Consider the following 14,533-nt stretch of genomic DNA (forward strand, 5'->3'; position numbering starts at 1 on the left):
CAATCTTTCCTTATGAAAGAGAAGGTTATCTTGTAAATATAATGATTCAACGTTAGGATAATCTTGAATAGACTGATTCACTTTTCTGATGTTCTTAATGAAGACTGATTGAAGTAAGAGAAAATTCCCAAGTTGTAAGATAGTATCTGGAGCTGATGCAATTTCTTCACTATGAAATAAACGTGACAAGGCATCATCGTAATGTGAAATTGAAATCAGGAAAAGAAAAGGGCCCATCTAGCTTGACAAGGATTGAGCCATTTAGCAGAACGTAAAAATTAAAATAGGATAAGATGTTCCTTTTAACAGATGCCGCCATTCTTCAAGGGCACGCTTAATAGCTAGTAGCTCCCGATCTCCCACATCATAATTTATTTCAGTAGAACTACGTTTCTTAGAAAAAAAGACGACCGGATGTACAATTTGCTCGGGACCACTCCTTTGGGATAGGATTGCTCCAATACCCTTTTCAGAAGCATCACCTTCCAAAATAAAAGGTCTTGAAGAATCAGGATGAATGAAGTTGGAGAAACCAATGAATTGTTGCACTCCCTTATGGTCAGTTGGAGCAGACCAATTAAGAACAGTCTCTACCTTCTTTGTATCCATTTGGAAACCATCTGCAGAGACAATGAACCCCAAAAATTCAATAGAGGATACCTTAATTTCACATTTGGATGCTTTGGCATAGAGATAGTGTTTCCGGAGTCTGGAAAGAACTTCTTTAACATGTTCACAATGTTCCTGAAGAGATAGGGAGAAAATCAGGATGTCATCTAAATACACAACAACATAGGAGATCATGGAAAATATAATTCACAAAGTGCTGGAAAGTAGACGGAGCGTTACATAATCCGAAGGGCATGACTGTATACTCAAAATGTCCATATCGACAGCGAAAAGCAGTCTTCCATTCATCCCTCGATCGGAATACGAACTAAATTGTAAGCCCCTCTCAAACCAAACTTGGAAAAGATTTTAACATGGCAAAATCTTTGAAAAAGTTCTGGAATTAGAGGTAGAGGGTAGCGATTTTTAATAGTAACTTTATTTAAATCACGGTAATCAATGCATAGCCGCAGGGATTCGTGCTCCTGTAGATGGTCTGATAAACCCCTTGGCTACATTCTCGTCAATATATTCCTTCAAAGTTATGAGTTCAGGTTCAGAGAGAGGATAAATTCTGCCAAATGGTATTGCACAGCTCCGTGTAGAAGACCAATAGGACAGTCATACTCTTTTTGAGGAGGAAGGGCACCTTTCTTGATATTTCTTGAGATTTTTCCTCATTCAAAATGGAACAACCCAAAGGAGACAAGAAAGAGGGAAGACACTTTTGGTTGCAAGAATCAGACTTAAAAGTTACAGTTTCCATTTGCCAATAAATAGAGGGGTTATGAAGTTTTAACCATGGAATACCAAGAATTACAGGGAAGAGAAGAGAATTCATCACATCAAACTTTATTGATTCACCATATCCTTGAGAAGAAATGATGTTGAGGGGTATGGTTTTAAAATAAATGGAGCCAGAAGAGAAGAGGGTGCCATCAGCCACTTGATATTAATTGGTTGGGACTTGGACAGGTGTGGAATATGATTATCACAGGCAAAAGTCTGGTTCATAAAACACCCACAGGCCCCAGAGTTGATAACTGCATCTGTAATTGACAGTGGTTTCGAAGTTAATTTACTATCTGGATGAGTAGGGCAATTTCTGGAAGATGACCAGGCTAACCACAGTACAGGCACAGATTAAGACGTCTACGGCAAAGTCTTTCTTCTGCAGATAAAGTTTTCGGCCTACCCCTATTTGCATTGGTCCTAAATCAGCAATAGGATTGGGATCAATAGGAGGAGTTGCTTTTGGTAGCAGCCATGAAGGTCTCTCCCTTAGGCGCCTATCAATTTGAATGGAAAGCTGAATTAACTCATCCAGTGTTTCAGGAACCCCTAAACGGGCATATTCATCTTTAAGTAATTTAGAAAGTCCAATATGGAATTGATGTTTCAATGCCTGCTCATTCCAAAGGTAATCTGTCAGCCAACAACGAAACTCAACCACATAGTCCTCCATCGGGCGTTGTCTCCACATTAGTCAAAAGTGGACTATTCTCTAACAGCAGCCAATGTGCCCAGACTTGAGGTTGACCCTGAAGGAGGGAAATCATGACCCCAACTCTCACTTGATGTGTTGAATAAGTATGCAGCTTCAGAGAAGAGAGGATTCTACAGCTGTTAATGGAGGTCTGAAACATGGTGCAAACTCCGGAAAACTTGTCTGGCATGGGTACTTTAGGTTCAGGTGATGACACAGCACCGGAAGAAGGATCCACAGTGGAAGGAGTGGAAAAACCCCTGTGGAGCTGTAGCAGGAGCAGGGGCAGAAGCCCCCAAAGATGTTGGAGCATCATTTGATATCCCCCTTGCAGATCTCGAACAACAAAGGTCAGGGCTGCTATTTGTTGGGCGAGTTCCTGAATTGCAGATGACTCCCCTTTGGGCTCCATATGGCTTGGTTATACTGTCAAGAATTTCAAGATGGTGGAGCTCAGATATGAGGATCGTCTAAGTCAGTGATGTCCAACTTCTGCAGTGCCGAGGGCCGGAATTTCTCTAGCATACATGGTGGAGGGCCATATTCTGCCTACCCTATGCTGCCTGTGTGTTCCATACCCTCCCTGCCCTATGCTGCCTATGTGCCATACTATGCCTACCCTATGCTGTCTGTGTGTGCCAGGGGAACAATATGGGTGTGAACAGGGGAACAATGTGGGTGATTACAGCCCGAGCCTGAGGTGTGAACACTACAGGGGGTGACCAATGCAGAAACTAAAAGGTGTGGAAAACACAGGGGATTACATGTTTAAACAATACAGGGGGATTACAGCCTGAATCTGAGGTGAGAACCATGCAGGGGGCCAGTTAATCTCAGTACTGATACCATTTAAAGCTTACACAAAGGTAAACCAACAAAGCAGCCAGACCGGTGGGGGGCTGCACAGAGGGGGGTCGCGGGCCACCAGTTGGACAGCACTGGTCCAAGTGCATACAACAAACCCACAAAATAACTGAGAATATGGGTTACTCACAGAGTCCGAAATTAACCTGATGGCAAGACAAATAAAGTTCAGGCAAATCCGTTAAACAGGCAGAGGTCGGTCCAGGCAGAGTTCAGGCAAATCCGTTAAACAGGCAGAGGTCGGTCCAGGCAGAGTTCAGGCAAATCCGTTAAACAGGCAGAAGTCTAACACAGAATTAAATTAAATCACAGGAACAGGTAACCAGAAGCTAGGCTTATAACCAAGCAATGATTGCATCCTTCAGCGTCCTTTTAAACTGTAATTTTGGTGCAAATTTGTGCACAACGGCGTGTGCAAGCTACCGCATGCAATTAATGTGATAGTTAACAGTCAATTAATTGGTGGTCAGTGCAGTCTGTCCTAAATTTAAACCCTGCTGGATTGGTAGCGAGTGTAATCCTGTTCTACAGGAGTGTGCCAAGAAAGAGTTACATGTCCTTTCACTTCTCCACTTACTGGAACCTTCCTGGATTTCAGGCCCTCCAGCACCACACCACGTGATGAATCAAAACAAGCAGAGCACATGTGGGCTTCCCTTTTTATAACGTTGGGCAATGCTACCCAACTTCTGTGGTACTGAGAACTGTAATTTTTCTACCTGACATGGTGAATGAACGTTCACCCCACCTTTTTTAACCACACCCACTTCAAACTACTCACATGTTACACAGGTCATTATATTCCCCTTATAAGCTAGGAAAGACATCGCAAGCCAAACCTTTATGGTTGGATAAAAATGTTTGTGTCGAGGTTGGTAAGAAAAAACATGCTTTTAAAGTATTCAAGTTAGCTGGGACTGCTGAAACTTTTATCAGGTACAATGAAGCAAATAAAGCATGTAAAAAAGCTACAAGGAATGCTAAAATAGAGATGGAAAGGGATATTGCAGCTAGGATTAAAAGAAATCCAAAATTATTTATTAAATATGTAAATAGTAAAAAACAAAATGAAGGAAAAAGGGGTGGGGCCCTTATTAACAGTGAAAATGTAGAAATATTGAATATTTTTCATCGGTCTACACAAATGAGAAGCCAGCTTATCAAGGCCTCCATTTTAATAGACCCAATTCTAGTAATATAACTACTGAGTCATGGGTCACTCATGTGGTTTTGTTATTCAAAAAGGGATCCTGTTCTCAGCCTGAAAACTATAGGCCTGTTAGTCTGACATCAGTGGTAGGAAAGCTTTTGGATGGGGTAATAAGGGATAGGATACTTGAATACATTGCAAATCACAACACTATAAGTTTGTGCCAGCATGGTTTTATGCGTAACAGATCTTGCCAGACTCATTTAATTGCCTTTTATAAAGAGGTGAGCAGGAACCTTGATGCTGGAATGGCAATGGATGTCGTCTAATTGGACTTTGCTTAAGCATTTGACACAGTACCACATAGAAAGTTAATTATAAAATTGAGGAATATTGGCCTGGAACATAATATTTGTACTTGGATAGAGAACTGAAGAGTGGTGGCAAATGGAACATTTTCCAATTGGGCCAGTGTTGTTAGTGGAGTACTGCAGGGGTCAGTCCTTGGTTCTTTTGCTTTTTAACTTGTTTATTTATGTCCTGGTGGTGGGCATAGAAAGTACTGTTTCTATTTGTGAAAAGAGCAAAATTATGCACTTTGGTAGAAATAATATAAATGCAAGTTATACACTAAAAGGTAGTGTTTTGGGGGGATCCTTAACTGAAAAGGATCAGGGGATTCTTGTAGATAACAAGTTCTCTAATTCCAGGCAGTGTCATTCAGTGGCTACTAAAGCAAATAAAGTACTGTCTTGCATAAAAAGGGTGTAAAACATAATTTTGCCACTTTGTAGGTCTCTGGTAAGGCCTCACCTTGAGTATGCAGCGCAGATTTAGGCTCCAGTCCTTAATAAGGATATTAATGAACTGGAAAGAGGGCAGAGACTTCCAACTAAACTGGTAAAAAGGATGGAAGATTTAAAGGCGAAGGAAAGGCTAAGTCACTTGGGTGTGCCAAAATGTTAGGCACCCCCAAGTGACTTAGATCGCTTACCTTGTACCCTGGGCTGGTGCCCCTGTTAGGAGAAAAAAGCACCAGCCCAGGGTACCTGTAGGAAGCGATTCCTCCTTCCTTTTTCTTTTGCCGGCGAAATCCGTCGGCCGCCGCATGCGCAGTAGAGTGAAAAGCCGACTTTCTTGTTTAAGTTCGACTTTTCACTCTACTGCGCATGCGCACGCAAGCGAAAAGGAAGGAGGAAGCGCTCGCTGCTACCCCGGGCTGGTGCTGTTCTCTCCGTACAGGGGCACCAGCCCGGGGTAAAAGGTAAGCGATCTAAGTCACTTGGGGGTGCCTAACATTTTGGCACCCCCAAGTGACTTAGCCTTTCCTTCTCCTTTAAACTACAGGGTTAGGCTGTCAAGGTTGGGGTTGAGGGGATTATAGGCAGATAGGGGATGTTCTTTTTTCCCATAATACCTGTAGATTAGAGGAATGGATCTTTAATATGAAGCAGTTTAGGTGATTTTTCACTGTGATGGTAGCGAGGTTGTGAAATGCCCTTCCGAGTGATGTTGTGAAGGCAGATTCCGTTGATGCCAAGCAAAATATCCAAGCTATTGTGATACTAAAATCTACAGTTAGTATTGATGTTGGTATATACGGTTTATGTATACAGTAGAGGAAATAATTATTTGACCCCTCACTGAATTTGTAAGTTTGTCCAATGACAAAGAAATGAAAAGTCTCAGAACAGTATCATTTCAATGGTAGGTTTATTTTAACAGTGGCAGATAGCACATCAAAAGGAAAATCGAAAAAATAACTTTAAATAAAAGATAGCAACTGATTTGCATTTCATTGAGTGAAATAAGTTTTTGAACCCTCTAACAAAAAAAGACTTAATACTTAGTGGAAAAACCCTTGTTTGCAAGCACAGAGGTCAAACGTTTCTTGTAATTGATGACCAAGTTTGCGCACATTTTAGGAGGAATGTTAGTCCACTCCTCTTTGCAGATCATCTCTAAATCCCTGAGGTTTCGAGGCTGTCTCTGTGCAACTCTGAGCTTGAGCTCCCTCCATAGGTTTTCTATTGGATTAAGGTCCGGAGACTGACTAGGCCACTCCATGACCTTAATTTGCTTCTTCTTGAGCCACTCCTTTGTTGCCTTTGCTGTATGTTTTGGGTCATTGTCGTGCTGGAACACCCATCCACGACCCATTTTCAGTTTCCTGGCAGAGGGAAGGAGGTTGTCGTTCAGGATTTCACGATACATGGCTCCGTCCATTTTCCCGTTAATGCGAATAAGTTGTCCTGTGCCCTTAGCAGAAAAACACCCCCAAAGCAAAATGTTTCCACCCCCATGCTTGACGGTGGGGACGGTGTTTTGGGGGTCATAGGCAGCATTTTTCTTCCTCCAAACACAGCGAGTTCAGTTAATGCCAAAGAGCTCTATTTTGGTCTCATCAGACCACAGCACCTTCTCCCAGTCACTCACAGAATCATTCAGGTGTTCATTGGCAAACTTCAGACGGGCCTGCACATGTGCCTTCTTGAGCAGGGGGACCTTGCGAGCCCTGCAGGATTTTAATCCATTGCGGTGTAATGTGTTTCCAATGGTTTTCTTGGTGACTGTGGTCCCTGCTAATTTGAGGTCATTAACTAACTCCTCCCGTGTAGTTCTAGGATGCTTTTTCACCTTTCTCAGAATCATTGACACCCCACGAGGTGAGATCTTGCGTGGAGCCCCAGAGCGAGGTCGATTGATGGTCATTTTGTGCTCCTTCCATTTTCGAACAATCGCACCAACAGTTGTCACCTTCTCTCCCAACTTCTTGCTAATGGTTTTGTAGCCCATTCCAGCCTTGTGCAGGTCTACAATTTTGTCTCTGACATCCTTGGACAGCTCTTTGGTCTTTCCCATGTTGGAGAGTTTGGAGTCTGCTTGATTGATTGATTCTGTGGACAGGTGTCTTTTATACAGGTGACTAGTTAAGACAGGTGTCCTTAATGAGGTTGACTAATTGAGTAGAAGTGTCTAACCACTCTGTGGGAGCCAGAACTCTTAATGGTTGGTAGGGGTTCAAAAACTTATTTCACTCAATGAAATGCAAATCAGTTGCTATCTTTTATTTAAAGTTATTTTTTCGATTTTCCTTTTGATGTGCTATCTGCCACTGTTAAAATAAACCTACCATTGAAATGATACTGTTCTGAGACTTTTAATTTCTTTGTCATTGGACAAACTTACAAAATCAGTGAGGGGTCAAATAATTATTTCCTCCACTGTATGAGTGTATAGATAGGTCAGTATAGGTTTGTGTGCGCTGCGTCACTTGATGGTCTTTTTCCATCCCTATGTAACTATGTTACAAGAGCTTTTAAGACCATACCCACATTAATGTTTGTAGCGCAGCAACAAATTTTATTGTGAGGGGCCCTGTGATTTCTGATGGCGCCCCTGTTACCAGCATGCGCAAGTGCTCTCCTAAAGCAGCTGAAAGTGCTACCTTTGCACGAACAAATGCTGGTTTGCATGTGTCCCCAGGAATGTAATTTAGCGCATGTGTGCACACGGAGGTAGTGTTCTGTGGCTTCAGCAGAGCAAAAACACATGTGACGTCACTTTTGGAAAATTTTTCAGCAGCCCCTGATCGACTATAGAGTTAACAGGTCTGGTAATAAAAAATAACAATACAACTGTAGCCACACAATAAAAATATAAAACGTGGCTCCTGGCTGTACTGTGTAAACAGGTGGAATAATGCACGTCTAATTATGAGTTAACTCTTGCGGTAAACAGTGGCAAACAAAAATTTAGAAGGTTCCGATCTGCACCACCAAAAACTAAACCCGGTAGTGCTTTGACAATCATAGAACAATAGCATTTAGTCTCGCATTTTTTCTTGCAATAAACATATTGTTAACACATTAATGACGTTCAACTCCGCATCTGTAAGCAGTGTTATATACCTTTTAAACAGTCTTAAGAGCGAGAAAGCGATGTTTTAGCATTAGAGTCAATTTAATATTAAACCGATAATTTTACACCTCTGGTAGTCTGCTTTAAACCGCTCAGCGTTTATAAAAATACCCCAACCCGTATCTTCTACGCATGCGCAACATAGACATCCCACAGAAGGGAAAGCACATTTGGCTTCAGTGACATCAGGACTTTGGCGACGATAATCTGTATGCGTCTGTGACATGGGAAGGTCAATCGCTGAGTCAGTTCCTCCTCCAAGATGGCGGCAGCCTTGTGTTACTCTAACCGGGTGAGTGGGATAAATAGTGCTAGTTTTCGTTGTCAGGTGTCTTTTTCAAGTCACTTTGTGTGATAGATATGAAGGTATTTCATAGCGGTGTAACCAGGATGAAGTGAAGGTACATTAACACTGAGAGAAGTCAGGCCTGCTCTGTAGGTCAGCTCAGTAGTTTAGTGCTGGGTGAGGGTCATAAATTATGTTTCAGCCTCTACTCTAAAGCACTTATTAAACCCGTCCAACACGAAAAAGTGATTTCAGTGTTGTGTTACAAAATTCGATCAAACGTTACCATTTACTTTATTATCTCCTTTCTAATGATTTGAAACGATTGCAGTTAGATTAATATTGTCATGTCCTGGTATACACATAGAATAGACACTTCTTTAACTTAATATTGCATAAAGTACCATTCTAGTCCTTATACAATATTTTAAGAAAAGGTTTGGTGTAGGGGATTATTATGTTTTAGAACACATGAAATGCTTGTCAGCACCAGAACCACCAAGAATAGTCTATGCTGACCATTTGTTATAACTACCTCCAGATTTTTTTTAATTTCTCCATTCTTTACATCATATGTATGTATGTAAAGAAATTATTTATAGGCCAGTGTTCGGATTTGGCTAAATTTACGGTCCTGGGTTAAATGTCGCCGCATAAACATGGAAGTGGATAATTTTTCACTGCGCGCAAAGTGTATGTTAATTAGGATTCGTTCAGCATTCGACCTAATCCCTTACAATGGATTTGGGGGTTCGGCTGAATCTGAAAAACTGGGTTCGGTGCATCCCTACATTCTTCCATTTAATATTTTATTCTTAAAGGGAAACGAAAGTCAAAGTCACTTGGGGGTGCCAAAATGTTAGGCACCCCCAAGTGACTTTAACCGCTTACCTCGTACCCCGGGCTGGTGCCCCTGTTAGGAGAAAACAGCACCAGCCCGGGGCACCTGGAGCGCAGCGCTTCCGTCTTCCTCGCTTCCTTTTCCTGAGTGCCAGCGGTGGGCGCATGCGCAGTAGAGTGAAAAGCCGACTTTAACATTTAAGTTCGGCTTTTCACTCTACTGCGCATGCGCGCGCAGCGAATCAGCAGCAAGGAAGCGCCGGCAGCTACCCCGGGCTGGTGCTGTTCCTTCCTCACAGGGGCACCAGCCCGGGGTAAAAGGTAGGCGGTCAAAGTCACTTGGGGGTGCCTAACATTTTGGCACCCCCAAGTGACTTTGACTTTATTTTTCCTTTAAGCCAACAAATGTATTTTTTTAGTTGCAATATTAGTGTGTAGCTGTGGCACTGAGATGGCTGCCTACACATTAGAACTGCTTTCAGATAACGTATTGTCTCTCCTACTCCAGTGTAACTAAATGAGTCGCAAGCCAGACTTCTTACTATTGAGTGCTGTCCTGATATCTACTCGCAGCTGCTATCTTGCTACCTTTCCAATGTTCTGCTGATCGGCTGCAGGGGGGGGAAATGTATGTGGATGATATTACTCCAGGTTTATCAGAACACAAGTCACATGGCTGTAACACCTTGGGAAATGAAGAATATGGCTAGCCCCATATGAAATTTCAAAATATAAAAAAATCTGGGTTTTTGGGAAAAAAGGTTTTCAGTGCAGAATTCTGCTAGAGAAATTATATTAAGTATGCATTACAATGTTTTGAAAAGTAGTTGCTGGCTCAAACTAATAAAATTAAGGAAGGCACGAGGCCCAAGGCCTTGTATTATTATCAAGATTAATAAATAAATTCAAATTCAGTTGATCAACATATAAAAAAGTCTGTTCCAAATAATTTAGTGTTCATATATTTTTCTGTGAATCCAATCTTAAAGCTAGATTACGAATCACTTTTTGCAAATGTTTTTTAACGTTTTTGCCTAGTTTAACACCAAATATAATAGGCGAGGGAGCAGAGTGTTGACATCTATGACACATATAGGTCTGAAATCAGAAGATACCAGCAGCTCTCCTGCATATGGTGCAGGGTCATGTAACTGAACTAGGTTATGGAGTGATAGAGCAGCATTTCTGAGCTAAGCCCAGTGTTGGAAAGCTTCAGCACAGTTAAATGACAGAATTCAAAAGATACACCATACTAATCAATGTGTTCCTGATTTTTTTCTTTTCCAGATGGGCATTTCCAGCAAATTAAAATTAATAGCAACAAGGTATCCTGTGTCGCTTGTAAAAGATAGAAGTGTTTATTGTGTGGGTTGCCCTACCTTGGTATGTCAACAGGTAAGGGATGTATGCAAAAGACTTTATTTCTGTATAATTCCCTCTCTACTAATTACTTCTGTTTATAATTAACCATTCTTTCTCATGGTGAATTTTAGGCTAGATTCACACAGCTGGACTCATATATACTAGTAGGGCTCTGCTCAACTTGTTTCTGTGAATTCAGCCATATTTGCAGGCAGACATGCAGGATATCTGATAATTGATGACAGGCTTATGTCATTTGATTGCCCTCAGAAGTGTGTGCGGAAAATTGGGCAGATATTGATGGGGCAGGTTAAAAAGCCTCACAGTGAATTTATATAATCGCCTCTCTCAAGCAGTTTTACTGGCAGATTCATTTGATAGTTTCAGGAAAGGTTGGTATGAGTTAGCAACGGTGATACAACAAGGTTACAGAAATTAATTCTTAGTGCGAAGTTTATAGATAGACTAGGTTGGTTGCCCTCTTGGAGTTAGGAAGTATTTTTTTAATTTGCCTGTGAGGCAAATTGTAGATGGCCGCTTACGAGCCTTTCCAATTAGTCCTGAGTGTAGACTTTGTCAGATTTTAATAAACTGCGTAGATATCAACTTTTCTCTATTGCCCAGGCGCAAGACTGTCTTCATAGGGATGCCTATGAAAGTCTGGTAAGATGGCTGTGCTTTGTATGCTAAAAAGTGTCAAAGGGTAAAGAGGTAAAAAGTTAGCACTTTAATTCAGTAGTGGTGCCTATTATATTGGCATTCCCCCTGTGAATTTAGGTTCCTTGTTTTTAAAGAATAAAGTATAACCCCCATTTTATGTTTGTCAGGAAAAGTCCAGAAAAAATTGTGTAAAATCTCGGAAAATGAGAAATCAGGGAAATGCATAATGTATTATATATTGGTGGGACCACTGAAATACAGTGTAAAATCAGGTTATATAAAATTGAGGTTTCACTGTATAAACCCCATATACCCCCACATAAGCATAGAAATCAATAAAACATTTTTAATAGCACAGTCTATTTAAATAAATAAAGTGTTAACATTCAGGACATTAAAACAGCAATTGACTAGAAGGAGGGGCAAACAAGGGAAGAGGAAAATGTAGCCGAGGGATAGTTATCTCAAGGAGAAAAGATGGAAAAGCATAGAAAATGAAAGTTGGCATTGTTGAATGGTCCAGAAAAGGGTCAGAAGAAAATAAAGGCTGGTACTCGTAGACAACAAGAAATTAAAGAGAATGTTGTTTAAGTCACAAAGAAGAGAAAATAAAAAATAGAAGAGCTCTTAATCATATTAATATGCTAGTCATAAATAAACGTAACAATAAAAATAAATAAATCTTCCCACTCAAACTGGGATTAATGTTACGTTTTCTTTGAAAAATGGAAAAGGAAATAGTGTAGCCATAACAGATCTGCTGCCTTGTAGGGGCGGCTGTCAGATGAGTTTCTATTTTTACCTTTCCCTGTTGTTACCCTGGGGCATGCCATTTGGTTAGTTGAACCATTATGGCTGCCTTTCTGTAGTGCTCAAGATGGAGGAATGCTAATCCTCCCTGGATGTGGATTCGAAGGTGAAATTTAGAGCTTCTGATTTATAGAAATAATGCTATCTTCTATGTATTTGGCCCTATGCTGATTCTTGAAATATCAGGGTTGGGATGTATGCATTGTGCAAATGGTTTAAAAGCATAGTGCAAAGATAAGCGGGGTGAGTGGTCATTCCTGTCTAGTGCTTTGATAATGAAAGCTAGAGAGTAGTATCCCACCATTGCTGTATGTGCTGTAGGGTTTTGGTAGAGGGCCATTACTGGTGATGAGCAACATTTTTCACTGTTTTGCGATGAAGTGGGACAGATTCGCTCATCACTAGCCATTACTCCTGTGGTAAATTTGTGCCCACAGCCAAATTAAAAATCTAACGGAATCTGTTTAACTGTGTCACTAGATTTTTGCTTATATCTGGGAGATAGGTCCCTACTTAACCTTAGGTACAGTTTTGGCTTCGAAGGGGATCGCAATTTGGTTTAGGGATAACAGCTAATAGTAAATTTGTCTCGCCTCTGCACTTATCTATCTCATCCTTTAGATTTGGGTCTAGGGTCTGTTTGTGTTGAAATTGCCGGGGTACAGATGTTAGAAGAGTATGTAGCAAGTAATACCTGTCTCTGAGTTGCATGATACCTTGGTAATCCAATCACATTAAAGGAAAAGTAACACCAAAAAATTACTGTTTTAAAGTAATTAAAATATAATGTACTGTTGCCCTACACTGGTAAAACTGGTGTGTTTGCTACAGAAATGCTACTATAGTTTATATAAATAAGCTGCTGTGTAGGGGTGGGCCATTCAAGCTGGAAATAGGAGAAAAGGTTACATAGCAGATAACAAAGGCACAGGTTACATAGCAGATAACAGGTACACTCTTTAAAATATAAAGGAGCTTTATCTGTTATCTGCCAAGTAACCTTTGCCTTTTCTCATTTGAATGGCTGACCCATGGCTACACAGCAGCTTTGTGTATATAAACTATAGTAGTTGTACCAGTGCAGGGCAACAGTGCATTATGCTGTAAGGGCTCTGGCACACAGGGAGATTAGTCGCCCGTGACTAATCTCCCCAAATTGCCATCCCACCGGCGAAAATGTAAATCGCTGGTGGGATGGCATATGCGGCGGCGTGATATCGGTGAAATCGCGGAAGTTGCCTTGAGAGGAAACTTCCGTGATTTCACTGAAATCTCCCCGTGTGCCAGAGCCCTAATAGTGAAACATCTTCAGTGATTACTCAGCAAGTCCAGTTGCTCTAGATTTACCAATACTGGATATAATTCTACAGTATGTTTTATGTGGTGGATTAAAAAGTATGATCTCTCTGGGTTGAGTGTAGGTATCTCCAGGCATTAAATAGCTGCCTGTTGGCTTTGCCAGTAGCCTCCTTTTTCCTGTTGTCGGAGCTGTCCAACATATTTAATATTGTGTTAAAGTCTTCTGCTGCCACCAGTTCTCTAAATCTAACAAAGTTATTAAGGTGCATGAAGTACTGGGAGTGGTTCACTATGGGAGCATATACCCCTACTATGGTATAGGTTTGTCATTTAATTCCCTGAGTAATAGTAGTATTCTGCCTTCCAAACCTGAGTGTGATGCATGCATTTTTATGGGGCATGAGTATAAGGAATGCAACACCACTGATTTTTTTTAGAGGCGGCTGTGTTAGCCATAAACTGTTGAAATATAAAATAACATATATACAGTATCATTGCAGCTGTTGAGAAAGGTTGAGATAGAGAGCAAAATGAGAAATAGGGTAAGTATAGAGAAGAAACAAAGTATGTCTTCCAGGTTGGGCAGTTGGGAGATAGTCCACTTGGGCTTACTCGGGAGGCCCAAGATTAACTACTCCCTGGTTGGGGGACACACGCAATAAATAGTGGTGCGCACAAATAATTTTTTGCAAAAACATATACCGGTAATTTATTCTGAACTGAGCACACAGTCTTTATAAATGGGCACACAAGTTTAAAATGTGTGCACAAAATAATTTTTTTGCGCACATAGTCAAAAAGGAATCCTGTCCGGGATTAAACACCAATGCAGGTTGAGAGTGTATCGTATTGCTTACATCGAAGTGGTTAACGATTAGTTTGAACAGGTATCCCCAGTTATAGCAAATGTTATGTTATCGTAAATATGTGGTGAGGCCCTTTAGGGCTCATCACTATAAAGGGAGTTATATCTGGGCATAGCTTCCTCTTTGACCTCACCTGTAGGTTGTACTGTCTCAAGTATTGTAACTTTAGTACAATATTTGTGAAGTCTGACAATCACGTAGGGCTTGGTGGGCTGTCTGGTAGTAAGATTTGGAGTATTTCTGTCCATAAGGGTTCCAAATCGGTTACAGTTTCAGGGATTCCTTTAAATGTGATGTTAATTTGTTTGGTTCTATTTTCAGCCTCCTCTTGTTGCATGTTCCAGGTTATCAAGTTATATCAAGAGTATATGTTGGAAATT

The 14,533-nt window shown here is 40.9% G+C and overlaps 1 protein-coding gene across 2 annotated transcripts in view; it reads left to right on the forward strand.

The window, feature by feature from the left end:
- Window positions 1–8,208: 8,208 nt before the first annotated feature.
- Window positions 8,209–14,533, forward strand: part of timm44 (translocase of inner mitochondrial membrane 44 homolog) — a 59,148-nt gene continuing 52,823 nt past the window's right edge. The window contains exons 1-2 of one of the 2 annotated variants that reach the window (XM_012956167.3): window positions 8,209–8,322; window positions 10,444–10,551. In XM_012956167.3, the coding sequence (XP_012811621.2) occupies window positions 8,293–8,322; window positions 10,444–10,551 (138 nt within the window). In that variant the 5' untranslated portion in view covers window positions 8,209–8,292. Of the gene's footprint in view, window positions 8,323–8,372; window positions 8,432–10,443; window positions 10,552–14,533 lie in introns of those variants that run through there. The other variant, NM_001126923.1, reaches the window with a different exon arrangement.

This window comes from Xenopus tropicalis, chromosome 1 (assembly GCF_000004195.4).
Source record: "Xenopus tropicalis strain Nigerian chromosome 1, UCB_Xtro_10.0, whole genome shotgun sequence".
Classification (NCBI taxonomy): Eukaryota; Metazoa; Chordata; class Amphibia; order Anura; family Pipidae; genus Xenopus; species Xenopus tropicalis.